The 20247-nt window shown below is 40.3% G+C and overlaps 1 protein-coding gene across 1 annotated transcript; it reads left to right on the top strand.

Annotated features, from left to right (window-relative positions):
* The first annotated feature begins 97 nt into the window (after positions 1-97).
* On the top strand, positions 98-12596 carry LOC111981091 (small COPII coat GTPase SAR1A). Its single transcript, XM_024012236.2, has 7 exons — positions 98-256; positions 8013-8088; positions 8823-8942; positions 9973-10038; positions 10145-10248; positions 10552-10683; positions 10989-12596. The coding sequence occupies exons 2-7, from the start codon at positions 8031-8033 to the stop codon at positions 11103-11105; spliced, it is 597 nt and encodes a 198-aa protein (XP_023868004.1). The 5' UTR covers positions 98-256; positions 8013-8030; the 3' UTR covers positions 11106-12596.
* Positions 12597-20247: the final 7651 nt, after the last annotated feature.

Genomic DNA, 20247 nt, shown 5'->3' with positions numbered 1-20247 from the left:
GTTAACACCTTTACATTACAGGAGGGCACGAACTTTGTTAATATTTTTGTTCCCCTACCGGAAAGATGATTGTGAAACATAAACAGGAAGCGGCTAGGCCTGAGAACAGCCATTGCTGTGTCGTGGCTCTGTAACAAAACACGAAGGTGGAGAGGAAGACGCGAATTGCGGACTCTCATTTCACCAGAAGGCAGATTTTCATGATTTTAAGAGAAAACATATTTACTCAATTGAAATACACTTAGATAGCTAACGGGTAAGTGTTTCGCATGAATTATTTCAAATATGTGGTTTGCGCCAGTGAGTTTATTTGAACGTTCAGCAACACTGCTTGTTAACGTTAGCTTTATGCTAACGTCATTTAAGCAGGAAGCCTAAAACAAATTGTGTAGTTTGCGGCTGACGTTAGTTAGCTAACGTTTTGTCTTATTTTGAAATATAATGTGGTAACCTTAAATTAGGCCCATTAGTAGCATGTGAATTACTACCTTGAGAAATGTTCTCTAGTTGTAACAAACCGCTTCGCTGTTAACTAAAGTTAGCTGTATTGGCATTATCTCCCTCCCACTACTAGCTCGATGCTAATGTCTGTAGCTAGCTTTGAAAATGACACGTATCTATGAATTCAAATGCACTTAGCTAGCTAGAGGGCCAACCAATCACTATGGCAACTTACGTGTGTATGTCAACGTTGTCGTTAGCTAGATTTTAATGTTAACCAGTTAGCTAAATGTGAATAAAACCAACTCCTCCTCCGCTGCCAGCTAACGTTAAACGTAATAATACAATTTGTGACTTTCACAGCTCGCTATCCTTTAGCTTTGCTTCCAAACGTTAGCTAGCCAACTGGTCATAGTGGTCGTTGCTATATTATTCATCATGGTGATTTTGCACCATTAATTAAACAGATGCCTTAATGACAGGTAGTTAGCGGATTGTAACGGGCTAATGTGATGCTGTTACAGCATAGGTAAGTTACTGTTAGGCATAACACAGAACTTTCGACCAACCTTAACTTGGCTATACAGTATCTAAGTTTTCGATTCGGCTAAACGTATCTACACCTGTCGGTGTATACACATTGTTGGATTACTTCATTGAACAAAAAAGGGAATCATTTTCATAATGAAACATTTTCTACATTCAAACATGACATATCCAGTAGCGGATAATGGAGCATCACAATAGGCCGTAAAAATCTGATAGCTATGATACCTTCGAGCTGAAATGTTATTTTTTGGAGTCAATAAAATCAAACTCAATATGTATTGGTGACACAAGATTCGTTTTGAGGTGTGTGAGTTGGTGAATTCTTGTGTGAGGTGCGCTGTTACTTATGCAATGTTGAACCCAATTCCCTTTAGCCAGAAATTGGAATTTTAATTTTAAGTCTGACACGTTGATACATTAACAGAAATATCATCTCCTAGTAATGTTAGTCACCAAACTAGAAATAACTAAATCAGTCAAATAGCTCCAGATTCTCCTCTATGTTGAATTCAATTGGCCATATATTGAAACCCCCCCCCCCCCACTTCTAAATGATGATTGATTGATTAGATAGGAGTGATAGGAGATAGGAGATAGGAACTACTATTAATTAGTGGGCATTTGAGATGAATATATTTAGTGTCTGACACTATGCAATTGTCTTTTGTCTTCCGATTATAACCACGACTGTGAAGCGTTTCATATTAGATTGATACAGATTATACTTAAGCATTAAGGCATGAGAACCTGGGAATTATCGTGTGAATAACTCCTGACTAAAGGCTGTTTTTAGGCCTGAGGCSAAGCCAAGGGCCGGGTAAAGAGCCCTTAGAGGGGGTGTTATTTTTTGATAATTCCTGTGTTTGAGGGCCTTATTGCTTTTATAAAACGCTTGCCAACATGTTCATTTGATGTTTATATGGAAAACATTATATTGAGTAAATTTGTTTTATTTGATTCTTCCACCATACAAAATAGTCTGGGAAAAAGCCAGTCGTTAGTATACAGATTCTCAAGTTGCTAGCCAAATAGACGGGTTGGTTGTTTATCAACAAAACTGACGCGTGTACAACTATGGTGCAAAACAGACAGGGTTGGCTTAGATTGTTGACAACATGTAAGCTATATTTGGTCTCCAATATTTCATTGAAACTATAAATACATTTGCACAATGAGCACTTGTTTCCTCTCAAATATATGCTAACAGTAGTTGGTTAGCTAGCTAGCGAATTTGAGCCATATTAGCATTGACATGAAATCTGTCAAAACAAGACATGGTATCAAGAACAAGATGAAACGAGCCACTTATGATTCCCCAAATGGCAGTTTCTTGTCATTCTTGCTAGCAATCTAGCCATCGAGAATCACAACACGCTGACTTCTGCCACATGGATGCGCTCACGCACATTAGCTGACTATGTCATGAAAATTATCTATGGGCTGGTCGTTCATTCTATCTATTGTATTTGCAATTGTTGTTATGGTAAACAAATCATTAACATGTAGCTATGCAGGCTAGCTACTTCTCCTTTGCTGGCTTGCCAACTAAAGCTAACACAATCACCTCAAGCAGCCGAAATYACTTAGTTTGTTTTTACCTTTGTTGCTTTTGCCATTTCTTTGGATATGTCCATTTATAATGAAATATGTCTGGGGCAGCAGGTAGCCTAGTGGTTAGAGCGTTGGGCCAGTAACCCGAAAGGTTGCTGGATCGAATCCCCGAGCTGACAAGGTAAGAATCTGTCGTTCTGCCCCTGAACAAGGCAGTTAACCCACTGTTCCCCTGTAGGCCGTCATTGTAAGTAAGAATTTGTTCTTAACGGACTTGCCTAGTAAAATAAAGGGGGGAAAATGATCCTGATAAATGAATTCGCCTGGCCAGAGAAGCTGTCAAAAAAAACTGCAACATTGTTCCACAGGTCAGAGAAGCAGACAGCAAGTTTTAGACAACCCAAATGTTAGCCTACTAGCATAGGGAAATATTGTCTAGACACTTTTTTCCAGGAGAGATGAAGTTTATAAATTGACTGGCAGGACTTTAGGACAGTGGYTGTGCATTGATAAATCTAATGGAACCTGGAGAATGCTGAGATTGTGGTGCCATAACGCCGTGCTATCATCCAATCAGCATCCCAAAAACCAGTTTTATAATCCGGATTTATTCATTGTAATTTCTTTCCCCCACGTATATAGTAGCTATGGCTTTTCTAGAGCAGTCTGCTCTCACCTCAACTTCTATTAGGGATAGAAAGCTTTGAGCTGAAAACAGTGACTTGATTGATCAATGTTTGTAAGTTATCGCTAGCTGTCATAACCTGTAGGTTATGTTTGAGTTGAATASATGTTCTCCTATTTAAGAGGCTCTAGGAAAAAGGTGAGAACACTAGCCAGTTGGCCTGGCAAGTAGATCTGTCAGGGAGTCTGATGTCCTACTGGAAGTATATTTTTCTATAATCTGTAAGTACACTTCCGTTCCTTTACCTCAATGCCCTCTGGCCTTAATATTGAAATATCATACAAAATTGTGCAGAGGTGTCACTACTTTCTGATTTTTCTTTTGGTTAGGCTAGATGCTGTAAATTCTAAATATTATTGTTGGGCCTAGATTGATCAATTACATGTTTAAAAGGACTGATGTTCAGGGGAATTAACAGAATTAAGTTGAACATATAACACCATAGAATACTATTATATTGTATCTCCATGACGACTACTGCTGTGACTTTTTTGAGCATCCATTGACGTAATCATGTAAAATCAGACTGGTATGATAAATCAGAGGTTGTTTAGCGTAGGGCTCTGCTCTCTTGCTTTGATAGTTGGAAAATACTAGAAGCCGGTGTGGTACATCTCTACAAAATATGCTGGCTTTCCTGCTAAACTGTTCTAGAGTAGGGTATTTACTTGGCTGTGTTTACAAAGGCACTCCAATTCAGAAATTTTGCCAGTAGATCTTTTGCCTCCACTGGATCACGTCACACACAGATCCTCCAACCCACAGTGTGTCAGCAGCAGCCAGGGCAAAGGGGAGAGCTCCTGCTGATGTGTAGTTCAGCTGTATTTGCATGGTCTTGACCTTTGGCTCTCATATACTTTAGCCCTGGAGCTGTTTGCACGTTGCGTAACTGGTCACAGGTCGGCCAGCCTGCCGGGCGCATTGTGGTGCACGCTAGACGGGGACACATTTGAGTCTGAGTTTTGTGACAAAGTCTTGGTGTAAAATTACCAACTCAGCCAGCCATGCCACTGAGGCCTCTTTTTATTTCAAATATACAGTACCAGTCAAAAGTTTGGACACCTACTCATTCAAGGGTTTTTCTTTATTTTWACTGTTTTCTACATTGTGGAATAATGGTGAAGATTTCAACAGTCAACAGTTCTGTATACCACCCCTACCATGTCACAACGCAACTGAAGGGCTCAAACGCATTAAGGAAAGAAATTCCACAAATGTACTTTTAACAAGGCACACCTGTTAATTGAAATGCATTCCAGGTGACTACCTCATGAAGCTGGTTGAGAAATTGCCAAGAGTGTGCAAAGCTGTCATCAAGGCAAAGGGTGGCTACTTTGAAGATTCTCAAATATATTGTGATTTAATACGTTTTTTTTTTGTTGGTTACTACATGATTCCATGTTATTGTATAGTTACGGTGTCTTAACTATTATTGTGGAAAATTAGAAAAAATAAAAACCCTTGAGTAGTTGTCCATTTTGACTTAAAAAATATATATAAATCTCCTGCTCAGTGCTCACTGAAGGAGGAACTTATGTCGAGGTGTTGAGAGCCTACCTTTTGACTTTGAACTGTATTTTATTTTGCATTACAGAAGCTGCAAGCACATTTTTATTTTAGAGGATATTTTTCTTAGATGGCCATTGGTTTGTTAGTTTAGTCAAATTGTTCATGTTAAATATTAAGTTTAAAGGGTTCCCTGTGCAGCCATTCCATGCTAGAATGATTATGGCAGGACATTAGGTTTTTATCTTGCATGCATTTTTTTATGGAAAGTACAATAGGCTAATGTTAGCAAACTAAACCTGATTTGGATTATCCATTTACAAGGCCCATGGTCCACATCATCAGGCTCTGAGTCAGTGTCGTTGAGGCCATGTTCATGAGCACGTGTCTTGGCTGTTAGGAAAGAGACTTTGTGAACATTGGTCTGAACTGCCTGTACTTCTGTCCAATGAATCTCACTGGAACAAGATAATACTTCCTGAGGGGTGCTATTGATTGTCATTGTTCTTATCACATGTTGCTAAATCCTTCAGATGAGACTCTCTCCTTGCGACGATCTGACACGTTCCACATGCTGAACTTGGATTGCAGGGATTCTAAAGTCTTGTAGGACCTGGACTCTAGGATGGTTGTTAGCCTATGTGTTTCCAAAGGTAGACTAATTATGCCATATTGCTTTGCCTGTGTCACTGATGCTTCCCCTGTTTCCAGAAGTAGCTAAACCCTTAGAATTATAATAGATCAGGGATGGGCAATTGGTGGTTCTAATGCCCTCAGATCACTATTGTTTGGTGGAACTCAGTCGGGGTCTCAATTTTAATGTTCAGTGTTAGAATAGAATACACAAGGTGGAATTTCGAAATGTGGTTGTGCATCAGCAGTTTTTCTCTTATGTCAGTCACTGACAATCAGTTAATTAGCCCATGTCAGCTAACATTTTTTAAGATAGCTAAATTAGTTTAGCGACCATCAATCTCAAGTGATCAAGGTCGAATTACCGTTTGGGGGCCCCCATTGATTTTGTTAGTCTCACTCAGAAACCATATTTTATTTAACCTTTAGTTTATCAGGGAGTCATGTGGATGAGGCCTGAATTACAGAAAATACACGCAAGCGGGAAAAATAACATGGTCGTAAACACATTCATCAATAATAAAGTCCTCAATTATCTTTTTGAATTGCACCAAAACATCAAATTTAAGAACATTTTAAATTAGGTTAAGGAAACTAAAAGCTGATTTACCTAACTCGGTAGAGGAATTTCCATAGTTGGCAATCCCTAAGACCGGGTGTGGTAACTTGTATGCTTAAAGTTTTTAATGGTTAGGTACAGTAGGACAAATTTTGTAAAAGGCCTTTACACACAAGTATGTTTTCATTTATATGTGGACACCCCTTCAAAGTAGTGGATTTGGCTATTTGAATGAAACCTTTTGCTGACATTAGAATGGCCTTACTGAAGAGTTCAGTGACTATCAACGTGGCATAGGATGCCACCTTTCCAACAAGTCAGTTCATCAAATGTGTGCCCTGCTAGAGCTGTCACCGTCAATTGTAAGTGCTATTATTGTGGAGTGGAAATGTCAAGGAGCAACAATGGCCATCCGCTATCTGGCAGTCTGACAGACAAATCTGGGTTTGTTCAGATGCCAAAAGAAAGCTACCTGTCCCAATGCATAGTGCCAACTGTAAAGTTTGGTGGTGGAGGAATAATGGTCTGGGGATGTTTTCCATGGTTCGTGCTAGGCCCCTTAGTTCCAGTGAAGGGAATTCTTAATGTGACAGCACACAATGACATTCTGGATCCATGATCATGGAACCTGAAAGGCTGTAAGAAAGAAGCCACTGCTCCAAAACCGCCATTAAAAAAGCCAGACTTACGGTTTGCAACTGCACATGGGAACAAAGATCGTACTTTTTGGAGAAATGTCCTGTGGTCTGATAAAATAGAACTGTTTGGCCATAATGACCATCGTTATGTTTGGAGGAAAAAGAACACCATCCCAACCGTGAAGCACGGGGGTGGCAGCATCATGTTGTGGTGGTGCTTTGCTGCAAGAGGACCTGGTGCACTTCACAAAATAGATGGCATCATGAGGGAGGAAAATTATGTGGATATATTGAAGCAAAATCTCAAGACATCAGTCAGGAAGTTAAAGCTTGGTTGCAAATGGGTCTTCCAAATGGACAAWGACCTCAAGCGTACTTCCAAAGTTGTGGCAAAATGGCTTAAGGACAACAAAGTCAAGGTATTGGAGTGGCCGTCACAAAGCCCTGACCTCAATCCTATACAAAATTTGTGGGCAGAACTGAAAAGGCGCGTGCGAGCAAGGAGGCCTGCAAACCTGACTCAGTTACACCAGCTCTGTCTGGAGGAAGCTTGTGGAAGGCTACCCAAAACGTTTGACCCAAGTTAAACAATTTAAAGGCAATGCAACCAACTACTAATTGAGTGTATGTAAACTTCTGACCCACTGGGAATGTGATGAAAGAAATAAAAGCTGAAATAAATCATTCTCTCTACTATTATTCTGACATTTCACATTATTAAAATAAAGTGGTGATCCTAACTGACCTAGACAGGGAATTTTTACTAGGATTAAATGTCAGGAATTGTGAAACTGAGTTGAAATGTATTTGGCTAAGGTGTATGTAAACTTCCGACTTCAACTGTATATGGCCACTGTCCCTTTCTGCAATCTATCACATCTAAATACATTATAATAATTCGGTGTCTTATACACTGAGTATACGAAACATTAGGAAGACCTGCTCTTTCCATGACAGATTGACAAGGTGAACGCTATCATCGCTTATTAATTTCACATGTTAAATCCACTTCAGTCAGTGTAGATAAAGGGGAGCAGATGATTTAAAGGATTTTTAAGTCGTGTTACAATTGAGACATGGATTGTGTATGTGTGCCATTCAGAGAATGAATGGGCAAGTAGTTGACGGTTAACTAACTCGGAATTTCAACTCGGGAACTCAGGCCTCTTTGTAGAGCTTTCCGACAAAGATCACTGATGTCATGATTTGAATTTGTATTTTTCCAGAGTTCCCATTTGTCTTGAAAGCACCAACTATTTTTTATTGTTGATCTAAAATGGCTCCTTATTTGAGATTGGGGAAACTGCTCTTGTTCTAGCTTCCATTAGGCCTAGATCTGAATTTTTWTTGTGTCTAAGGAAGATCAGAGCCAAGTAATTAATCAAATGTTTTAACATGTACTGTTCTTGCATGCCTGTTGTTCATAGCCTCTGTTCTTGCGGTCTTACAGGATTCACCAGCTCCGGATATGTCCTTCATATTTGATTGGATTTATAGTGGTTTCAGTAGCGTACTGCAGTTTTTAGGTAAGTACTATCTAAACATCACCTATTACACTTTCAATATTGTCCTCTGAATGGCTTGTATAGGAAGATGGCTCTTAAGCTACTCAGTACTGATACCTTTTCTGTTTATTTCTTGGTTTTCCCAATCGCCACCCGTTCTAAAGAATGCCAACGAGTGTGGTACTGTCTGTCGTTCCTAGAAATCCATGTTGTCCCTCTTGTGGTTGAACGGGATAACTGATGATTTGAGTAGTATAGGCCTAGGTGTTTTACAGTGTGTGTGCCCACTACCAAGCTACAGTGAAACACAAACAAGAGGCTGCTGCTACCGCTCGCTTTAGCCTCCCTCTCCAGAGCCCTCTAGTTTCTGTGACACTAGCTAGCTCTCATCCCCGAGAGGCGTGGTGACACTCCTGCTTAACTTGTTAAACAGGTAGTGCTGATGTTCCAGTGGTGTGGAGTAATGATGACGGCTAGGCCTCAGCTCACTCGGATAGAAATGACAAAGCTTGTTCACTATAGATTATGCATACCTGACAGCAAGTCTTAACTTGTTACTTCAACACTTTCAAGTTTGACTTATTTTGTTGCTGAGAAGAGTTTCCAATGATTTGGTTTCATTGTGAATACATTGTTAGGCAAAGGAAAGTCAAAAATTATTGACAGGGCAAGGTGATAGGAAGTCGCAGCTTCTTCGCTTTCAATGTACAAAAACATTTCTGAAATATTTGTTTGATACATTTATTATATTTTAGGACTGTACAAGAAATCGGGCAAGTTAGTATTTCTTGGACTGGACAATGCTGGCAAGACAACGCTACTGCACATGCTCAAAGATGACAGATTGGGACAGCATGTGCCAACTTTACATCCAAGTGAGTATATCTTTTATAGTCACATTTGTGTAATTTTTCTGTAAACGTACCCATCGAGAGCTAAGGAAACAGACGGTAGCTTGTGAAACAGGCCTAACAGTGCAACAATCAATCCCAAGTAGGATCTTCTCCGCAGTGATAATTTCAACAACAAAAATAGTGACACAAATATTCGTCAAACACCAGGTTTTTTTGGTGCCAATTGACTAGACTATAAATGACTAAATAGACTAAGACAAAAATATAAATATAAATTTTCATATCAGTTGACTGAGACGAGACTTACTTCTCTGACTAAAATCTGACTTTTAAGTGGACTGGACAGGAGTTTTTCGAGAGATTAAGAGCTTTTCAGTGACGAGTATAATTTTTTTGATTTTAGCAGCACAGATGTGCTTCGCGATGAATATGGGCAGACAGGCTCCGCTCAGCCTCCGATTATACACATTGCGCAGGTGACTCTCTTGCTTCCCCATAGCTAACCAGTCACACAATACTTTGCCACCTGGTGATTGCTACTCTCTCTTGTCTGTCTCTGTGTGTGTGTTTTGTATGTAATGTGCAATATCTATGTAGGCTAAAATAGGAATTTACATGGCCAGATCTTTCTTATGTTTGTCATATTTCTGCTGTTGGGAAGATAATCTGATGTTATGCAGAAAAATATTGGTAGGACAAGGCTATGTATGTTTGTGCACATGGAAGTCAGTGATTTATGTTTACTATAGGTCATTGAGGCAATACAAATGTAATGTGATTAAAATGAAAGGGCATTTAGTTTACTAAAATGGCACGCTGTTTTCGCCATTTTGACAACTACATCAAATCATAATTCAAATGACAAAAATGTGACAAAATGACTAAGACGACTAAATCCAAAAGAGTGACAAAATGAACACTGCCCCTCAGATGTTCATTAAAAGCTAGCGCTGGCTACTTTTACTCTTGTCCTACCTATTTGATGGTTACCCAATTGACTGAGCTTGTGTAGTAGTTTTCCAATGTAACCATGACCCATTTTACCCACCAGCCTCGGAAGAGCTGACGATTGCTGGCATGACCTTCACCACCTTTGACCTTGGAGGCCATGCACAAGGTATGTATGTGTGCCTGTCTGTGTGCGAGAGTACGTCAATCTGTCCATTTGTTGTTCCCAGCAAAACTGAACTAATTTATTTTGCTTTGTGTGCGTTTTCAAACAGCTCGCAGAGTGTGGAAAAACTACCTCCCCGCCATCAACGGCATCGTCTTCCTTGTGGATTGCTTGGACATCCCGAGATTGGCCGAGTCCAAAACAGAACTTGATGTGGGTAATCATGGATTTCACAACTACATTGAAAAGGCCCCATGAATACGATAAATGGGTCTGAAAACGATTTCAAATTAACCCACGTACATGTTCTATCTGAACAAATGGCCTTTTCATAAGCAGTTCATCAGTTTTGTACTGATTTCTTTGGATATGTGCGACGAAAGAATGGTTTCTTTACCGTTTCCAAAGTCGTAACTGCTAAAAGTTTCATTGGTAGATTATGTCTAACATCATGACATGTTTAGTGTGGAGTGATGTGATAACTAACTAGACATCTCTGTCCTGTGGTACACACAGGCACTAATGACAGATGAGACCATTGGAAACGTGCCCATCCTGGTCCTTGGCAACAAGATTGACAGAAACGAAGCCGTCAGCGAGGAGAAACTGCGTGAGATGTTTGGATTGTATGGACAGACAACAGGCAAGGTGAGGAGATCACTGCACTAACCCACATCTCCTGTCATCTGCTGATACTACTGTGCCACCCACTTTTCTTTCCTCACAGTGCAACTACTGAACTGTACAACACATCACAAGAGTTTCACCTTGTCAAGTCATGTTGGAAAACTCTTGGCCCMAGCAGTAACCAAAGCAATATCCTGTTGAACAGCCTACCTCTAACATATATATGATTTTTAAAACAAAGGAAGAACAAAAACAGAGCCACAGGTGGTTAGAACAACCATGCATTTGAATGATGATGTTCCTGACGTTGTTTGTCTGGTCTCCAGGGCAACATTCCCATGAAGGAGTTGAACACGAGACCACTGGAGTTGTTCATGTGCAGCGTGCTGAAGAGGCAGGGCTACGGGGAGGGCTTCCGCTGGCTCTCCCAGTACATCGACTAGAACCCCGGCAGCAGGAGGCGCTATAGGGAGACTCTCCACTTCTACCACCACCGCCACCACACTCAGTCCCATGTTTGATTTATAAAGTCTGCCTCCACTATCAGAAAAAAACAGTACAACTTGAACCCAATAGACTTTTATTGGTCTCRGGAATTTTTTTGTGTGGCTTTTTTTCTTCCTTTACTCTCTTTTTCTAAGAGAATTAACATAGCATTGATTCTGCAGAAGCGTTGAAAAAAATTCTAACTGATGAATCTTTTCTATTTTGTTTCAGTCTTTTCACCTCCCCCGTGACATCTGTTGGTGTGATAAATGCATTCTAACTCTAAATCTGTAAATTAATCTAATGGTATAGGCCCATCGTACCCTTCCGACACATTTTGAGCAGTGAGACAGAGCTGAGTAGTTGTACACGTCGCAATACATATTTTTTTGAAACTTGAAAGACAACATGCAGATGTGACTCGTGTTTAATCATGTTTCATTCATTTGTTTCTTCATCCTATATATATTTTTTTACATTATTTCAGTAAACATAGAAAGAAATGTAGACAGCAGTACTCACCCTTCTGTGGCTGTGTCATACTCTTATAATATACAGAGCCATGCATTGATCTACATTAATGTGGGAAGGAGGGGAGGGTTTAATTCCTTAAGAGGTCACTTAATGGCATTTCAAGATCACAGTTCATCAACACTGCAATGACTAGTCCCACGCTCCAAGACATGAGTGTAGGTAGACCAACGGGTTGTAGGCAGCATGGACCTCTCGTGGTCCTCGGGCATGGTGTGAGAAGATAGTAGAAAGGACCACAATGGGAAGGTACATTTTAATTCAGAAGAAGGAAAAGGAAAGTAACTATTGGCTATATAACCATCTCTGTGAGTCTGAGGTTCAAAGTTGAAGTTGTTAGCTAGCAGACAAGATCAGAAAGATGATATTTAACTGTGAATTAAATGATTGAAAATAGCTTGATAACATGCAGTAAAAAGTGGTTGGTTTCATATAACATCTAGAAGTTGTCAATGTTATAAAGCCATTTTACTGATGAGTTCCCTGAGCAGATACAAACAGGATCAATATATTGACCAAGTAAGATATGAGGAATAGTCCATGAGTGGGAATGGATAGGCATATGAAAACCTATAAGAAAGAATGTACATGCCCACCATAGATTTTTTTATAAGCGGTTTCCTTGATCAATGTGCATTATAAGAAAAACTATTATGCATGCCTTGTTTTTTGATTTTGAATGACCATCTACAGAAGTACAACACGAGGGAGGAAATGCCAAATTACAATGTTAAGAATTGAGTGCTTATCTCAACGTGTTTTTTCAGAACCATAATTGAATGGCGCATAATACTTTTGTTGTTCTGTCCCTTTGCGTCTCTTTATTCTTTCGTAWTCCATGAGCTGTTCCGATAAGGGAGAGACTTTCTGTTTGCATCATAAATTGTAATAAATGTTTGCAATGAATAACAGGTTAACAGTGGTCCGTAACCAACAGTTATTTTGGAGTGGCTCAGTGGCTTGACTTGTCACTAGAAATGTCATCTTCGTTTTCTCTGCTGTAATAATGGAAGTTGACATTTTAAATGGTTAGGGTTTACGGTAGGGATGTCCTAAGGATCCCGGAACCAATTGAATCTCACTTMACGTGTACGAACAACAAGGGATTGGTGATTGTATTCGCTAAAATATGTTATTAATTAAAGGTATACATTTCAGAACCAAGCGGAAGAGGGCACTTGTATATGACAAACAGGTACATGTAAGTGTTTTCAGGATAACTTTTTTTTTACAAGAATCGACTGATGGTYGCTCGTTGTTGCTAGCGAATTCCAAACTCAACTCTGCCTCGATATAATCGAGTTGAACGTTACTCCGCTGCGGTGTGATTTATGAAAAACGGTTCTGCCACGTCAACATTTGTAATTGGCTGATATAGAATTTGTTACAGGAAATAGACCTAATCGGTCTGGGCTAGAAGGGATACCGATTTTGTTAAAGTGGCGTCATAGTSCCGTCTTCTCCACTCGTAGCTTGAGTTGTCTCAGGAATTTTGTAATGACTCATTTACAACGATGGTGGTTAACACTGCTAGTCTTCAGTATTTTACTAGCCTACAAGCTTTTGAATACCATCTTAACCATTATAAACAGAAGACAATGACCACATGTATTGTAAACAAAAAAGATACAGCGTCTGGACAGAAGTCTCAGTTCGAATTGAATCAAGAAGTGATATTAATCTAGGTCGTTACCTAGTAAAATAGCTAGCTTACTCCGTTGACTCACGTTATATATTGTAGCTAGCTAAGTAGACAGACGTGTGTGTTATTAATCGATTTTAGATTAGCTATAGAGATTAACTGCTATTCTAACTTGTCATTTGTTTAACACCTCAGATCTCGCATCGTGAAAAAACTTGCATTGGGAACTCATATGTTCCCTATGATGGAACTCCCTGGTGTTTGGTAAGAGAACCTACTGTACGCCTGCCACCATGGCAAGGATAAACATGCGAGTGATAGTAAGAGGGAAACACAAATGGTAAATTAGCTAATGTTTTACAAAGAGGCACAGTAAAGGTGATTACGATTGACTGATGTTGTGAGGGGATGTCGGTCAGGAATGGAGAGTTGAGAGGTTGAGAAGGGTATGTGTTAGAAAGGGAAGAGAACCACAAGATGCAGGACTCCTTGTTCCCCAAATATCCAAGAAAACAGATGGATACAGGGCTTTCTCCTACAGAGATCCTCTTTTATGTGAGAGAGTCGGACTTGGTTTCAGTCTTGTAAGTAACGTTACGTCACGTCACTAAGCCTTGGACAAATAATCCTTGTCTGAGCATGAACGGCCCATATGGACAGAAGTATATCTCCTGTTTCTGTCACGTAAGGCAACTTGATGTACAAGTAGCCTGTTCTCCCCTGGACAGGACGCTAGTTCCCTAATTCCTTAATGCTGAGAGCCAAGCAGAGAAGCATCAGGTCCCATTGCACTGGACTGATGAACCATACCACTGACTATTATGGGGGAGTCCCTGGCTTGTTGCACTGGACGGGGCCACATTGTCTCTCGATCCCCCTGTCCCAGTCTCTAGTGTTTATGCTGCAATAGTTTTTATTTGCCTAGGGTCCATGGTCAGCTTGTCTCATCTGGTGTACTGTACTGTGTCTTATCTGATGTACATAAGTATGCTCCCAGTAGCCCCCTTCTTTTGTCCTTTTCTACATCTAACTCCAGGACATGCCTGGCCCTACGCCTACCTGGACTGTGGCCGAGGACCCCTAGTCCTAGCTCCTCCCCTGGGGTGTGTCTAGCCCTAGCCCCTCCCCCGGGTCTGTCTACCCCAAATGAGATTGAGATTATTCCAGAATACAATCATAATGAAGATTGTTTTCTGTGATTATCTACGGTACATTTAACATTTCCGTTCTACAATATTTTTCTCAAAATTGTATTTTTGGTGTGGTTTGTCTCTCACAGAACATGAGGCCGAGGAGAAAAAAACTCACAAAACCCAGACACTGGGAACAAGGTAAAGTAAAAAAAACTAAAACAAAGGAACATCAGTGGGAGTTAACACACACACATCTAAATATCATAACACATCTGAACATACAAAACAATGGCAAATACAGCAGATAAAACACATCTAGGACTACACACTAACCAAGCAAACAAGGATTAGGATTGTATCATTATCATAATACTTACGCCTATCCAAACATCTCCATAAGTGCATAGGGGTAGGTCTAACATATCCATCCACAGACACAATTTTTTACTTTTCAGGAGAAGAGATGTAAAAATGAGAGAAAAAATGTAAGAGAGTGGAAAGGGAGGAGACAGTAGACAGAAGAGAAAAGGTAAGGGAGAGGAGACGGTAGAGAGGGGAGAGGAGACACTAGAGGGAAGGGGAGACGGTAGAGAGGGAAGGGGAGACGGTAGAGAGGGAAGGGGAGACGGTAGAGAGGGAAGGGGAGACGGTAGAGAGGGAAGAAGAGACGGTAGAGAGAGAGGGGAGAGCAGACGGTGGAGAGGGGAGAGGAGACGGTAGAGAAAGAGGGGAGAGAGACGTAAGAAAGAGGGAGGAGAACGGTAGAGAAAGAGGGGAGAGGAGACGGTAGAGAAAGAGGAGAGAGGAGACGGTAGAGAAAGAGGGGGGAGGGGAGGAGTTAGAGGAAGAAAGGGAGAGGATAGGGTTCAACTTCATGTTAGGAGAGTGAGGGTTCCACTCTTTTTAAAGTTCCACATATTTGTTGTATTTTGTGTTTTTAATGGAAACGATTATAATAAATGAAATCTAAGCAACCAATGACTTTGTTCTTTTTGGCATCCCTCATGCCATATTCCTATTGCTAGCGTTATAGTTATTGCTATTCCATTACTTCAGTTCCATTGCTGTAGTCTGGTGGCCAGTTAGTATATGAAAATAAAGAATAAGAAAAGATTAACATTCTTCACATCACAGACTGGTAGAGCTGGGACACCAGATTGGTGCAATAATTATCAAGTAGAACAGAAAAACTACTCAAACTCTACACGGACCTCTAGCCGCTGTCCTCTTAAGTTCCACTAGGGCAAAATTACTAGCTGATAACACTAATAAATATTTTTTTTWATATTTATTGAACCTTTATTTAACTAGGCAAGTCAATTAAGAACAAATTATTATTTACAATGACAGCCTACCCCGGACGTAGCTGGGCCAATTGTGCGCCACCCTATGGGACTCCCAATCACGGCCGGATGTGATACAGCCTGGATTCGAACCAGGTACTGTYGTGACGCCTCTTGCATTGAGATGCTAGCTAGCGGTTCTGTGGAAATCAAGTCCAGTCTGCTGTAGAACTCGACAATGTGTAAAACGCAAACTTGTAATGAACAGGACTATGACAAAATCGGTATCCCTTCAAGCCATGACAAAAACTCGTAGTGAACGAGAATATGACGTAACTTTGACAGTAACGGTAAATTAATCAAAATAACGTGATTAATGAGAATATGTAAAGTGATAATGCCCTCGAAACCGGTGTGTATCGAATTCGTCTCGGGCCTAACAACACCCGTGCTAATATATCCTCCAAACACCGTCTTCTCGAGCATTATCACTTAAATAATCACATCCAGCTGTTTTTTATAGCATTGGTCTGAGTATGGTTGTCACTAGTTACCACAGCCACAAATTCCAAATTATGGCTAACCCCTGTGCCTATTTCTACAATTTATCTTCTTAAAATCAGATTTTAAACCACCTAACCTTAATCGTAACCACACTGCTAACCTTATGCCTAACCTTAAATTAAAACCAAAAAGCAACAAAAAAAGCATGCATTTTTACGATAATTTAGACTTTGTGGCGGGGGTAACTAGTGACAACCACTAATTACGTCAGGATATCTCCTGATGGGAAATAGCTTCTATCACGTGCAATTACGTCAACAATTTTAATTGGCGGATGCGGATTTTGAGACGGAGAAACAGTTTACATTTAAACTGTTCGTAATGTTCGCAAGTATAGCTCCAATATTTCCAATGTATACTACCAGACCAGGACATGTTATTCTCTTTCTACTGACTCGATGCATCCGTCCTAAATGGCACCCTTATTCCTTATATAGTGCACACAAAATCTAAGTAAAGGAATGGAATAAGAATATATACTGTACATATAAATATATGGATGAGCAATGACAGAGCGACATAGGCAAGATGCAATAGATGGTATTTAAAATACAGTATATACATATGAGATGAGTGATGCAATATATGTAAACATTAACAAAGGCCAGAGGCGATGTGGGAAGTGTGGCCTCATGGTCCTGATGCTAGTCCTGGCTGTTTTCTCCTGTCAGTGGGAGTCTGCATGGTCAACATTGTTAAATGGGAACGTTATAAGCTGGATGAGAAGGACATACTCGATTGATGAATTCATTTGAAAAGAAAATGGAAATCACTGTGTACTGCATATGTTAAAAGAGACTGAGATATGGGACAATATACTCTTCTCAGTCAATACAGTTCCTCAGGGTAAAAAAACAACTGATCTGAACCACCTCATTATATTATTGAGTGTCCCGAAGGACACACATGGCTCTGGTCAAATGTTGTGTATTAGGTAGTTGTTGTGGAATTGTTAGATTACATGTTAGATATTGCCGCACTTTCGGAACTAGAAGCACAAGCATTTCACTACACTCGCAATAACATCTGCTAACCATGTGTATGTGACCAATAAAATTTAATTTGATTCTGGGCACATCTGTCCCTCTCAGCCCTGCCACCTCCAGGCCCCTCCACAGTTCCACTCACAGCGGCACCACCAACTCCACTGCCCCCTCACAGGGTTGGCCAGTTTTGGGCTGGGAGATGGAGGTCCTCGACACTTCTGGCTCTCCTTAATGGGAACCCTGGTGGTCTTTCCTCCTTTGGCTGGTCTGATGCAGAATCCCCTGATGGTCGACTTCTGTGTTACACCGTTCAAGTGTGTGGCTGGCCTCGGTCTCACCTGTACGCAGAGAGGATGATCTCTGGTCTGGGAATGGATCAGTTGCTTCCTCTGGCCAGGCAAGACTGTGGGCAATCTTGTCCACTTCCAGAACCAACTGAGAATGGCTCAGCTGTTGATGGTTGAATGATGTTGAAGGGTTTGATTTGAAGATTAAACAGAACACAATTATAACTTCATTGTCTTCACAAACCAGCTCTACCATCTCAATACACATGACTTTTCGTGTACATAACCTTGTATGTGTGCCAACGTGTGATTACAATGTTTTTGTCATTATTACAGAATGTCATGTATAGGACCCTTAAATGTTTTCATTTCAAATTGTTTTAACTGGATAAGAATGGATGATTGAAAATATGTGATAATTCATTATACAAAGACCAAAAGCATTCCCACCAACCTCTGCGAGTCTGCTCTGTTGTGGAGCGTAGAGTGACTGTTGTGATGCTGTCTTCACGGTGACAGCACATGACATAAAGTAGGACACGGGAAGTGATTTCCAATTGCTGAGGATGGCATTACCTCTGTCCCATTTCGGATCAAATCAGCATTAAGACAACTTTCATACTAACAACAATGAGAAGAGAGCACCATCTGTCCTCCACAATTCGCACTGTCTGTGTTTTATTACCAAATGATATTGGATAACAAAGGTAATCTCTAATGAACTTCTGAAAAACTGTCCATGACAGTTTTTAAAACCCATGAATACATGAGACGCATCATTAATGGTTGAACGTAAAAGACACATTTGATATATTTCTGCCATTTTTAGCTACATTAGCTATATTTCTTTAATTACATCTTAAATGTTTTCCTATTTTTCCTTGTGCTGGCGAATGCTGTATATATGTACATGTTTCAGAGTGTAGCCTACTTATAACTTTATTTCTAGATGTTATATAAGTATCACGTAGGATGACCTCACCAGTGAGATGACAACCATTCAGTGCCAGACATGCTTTGTTGTCTGGGGAGTCATTTGATTGACCTCATGTGTGCCTCTGTACTGTACTCTGAGTTTGGATTCAGTCTATGTGCACACACACACGGTTACAGTAGCTGATTGATCTGGTTCTAGTTGATGGGTGAGAAGATAACGGGCAATTCTGGCATGTGTCCCTTGTTCCCAGTTCAACAAACCAGACCAGACACAAGTGACTGGAATGTTAGAGGAAGTGCAATAGATTGTGTCGAAACGTGAAGATGACACTCGTGTGAATGATTGTCCCATCTAGGTTTGTGATGACAAGTGAATTCTGTATGGGAATGTAATGATGAGCTTATGGTTATTGAGCTAAATTAAGTTCTGCATTGTCAATTTTTTTTTATACATTTGTTTGACGGTGTGGGCATGACTTTCATATTGTGGCATTATCAAATACCTTTGATTTGATTTGACTTGAGCCTAACCATTTGCTGAGGCAAAAGTAGGAGAATATTGGACCAAAAAGCCTATGGTCTTGAATAACTGATAATCATAACTATAACCTGTATTTCAAGAGATATTTGTGAGTTTGCACATACTATACTTATTTCTTGATGGGAAAGGCCACTGTACTTTACTGTATTTCAGTGAAGGATGGCACTTAATGTTGGCATACGGGGCCAACACTACAAAGACATTGAGGCCGGACCAAGTCTTTACGACGCACATAAAGACATGTCTTCTTGCCTAGCAATGAAACATAATGACAGAATCAAGTTCAGACTTTTACAACTTTACATTAGGTGAAAAGTACATGCGCGCACGCACACACAAACACAGCGCCTATTATCTGTGTATAAAAACAAGTGGATCCTTTTGGCTGGGATCCTATCTTCCACTTCCTAGGTTTGATACACCTTGTGCTGAAGTATGTGCTGAAGCCAGGACCCATTTGGAAACTGGGAGCCGTAACCAGAGAGAAAACTTAATTCACTCCAGGGGCYGCACTGATTTTGCCCCACGGTAACCAAAAATAGACATGAAATGTTTACAGACTTGGAGCAATGCTGTCTGACTGGAGAGGGAGACTAACTGGAAGTATAAGCAAAAAAAGAAAAAAGAGAAGGGAACTTCTCAGAGAAAGGGAGATAGGTCACAGAGCTGTGATGGTGCTCGGAACAATGCTGCCTGCTTTTCTCTCTCTCACACACCACACGCACGCACTCCCAGAGGACACAGCCCCTAAATATACAAACTTAAACAGTGGAGACAGTGATAGTGGAGGGGGACTCGGAGCTCTGTCAGCCCAGACACACTTCAAAAGAGCCGAAAAGAAGGAGAAAGCCCCCGGCTATGACAGAGGATAATGCAACCGGCTGAAACACCCTCCCCTGATAATAAACTGAGAAGAAGAGACACTGTTGTTCATTGTTAAAGGTCGTTCCACCAATTCGTTAACTTTTAGAAGTGTAAAAATGTTTACTTAATTTCACCTAATAACATTGTGTCACAAAGACAACTTAATAATATGAATGTACAGTTGAAGTCAGAAGTTTACATACACCTTAGCCAAATACATTTAAACTCTGTTTTTCACAATTCCTGACATTTAATCCTAGTAAAAATTCCCTGTCTTAGGTCAGTTAGGATCACCACTTTATTTCAAGAATGTGAAATGTCAGAATAATACT

This window comes from Salvelinus sp. IW2-2015, linkage group LG20 (assembly GCF_002910315.2).
Source record: "Salvelinus sp. IW2-2015 linkage group LG20, ASM291031v2, whole genome shotgun sequence".
NCBI lineage: Eukaryota > Metazoa > Chordata > Actinopteri > Salmoniformes > Salmonidae > Salvelinus > Salvelinus sp. IW2-2015.
Note: the sequence above shows the minus strand (reverse complement) of the source record. Positions and strands in the feature narration are given on the sequence as shown.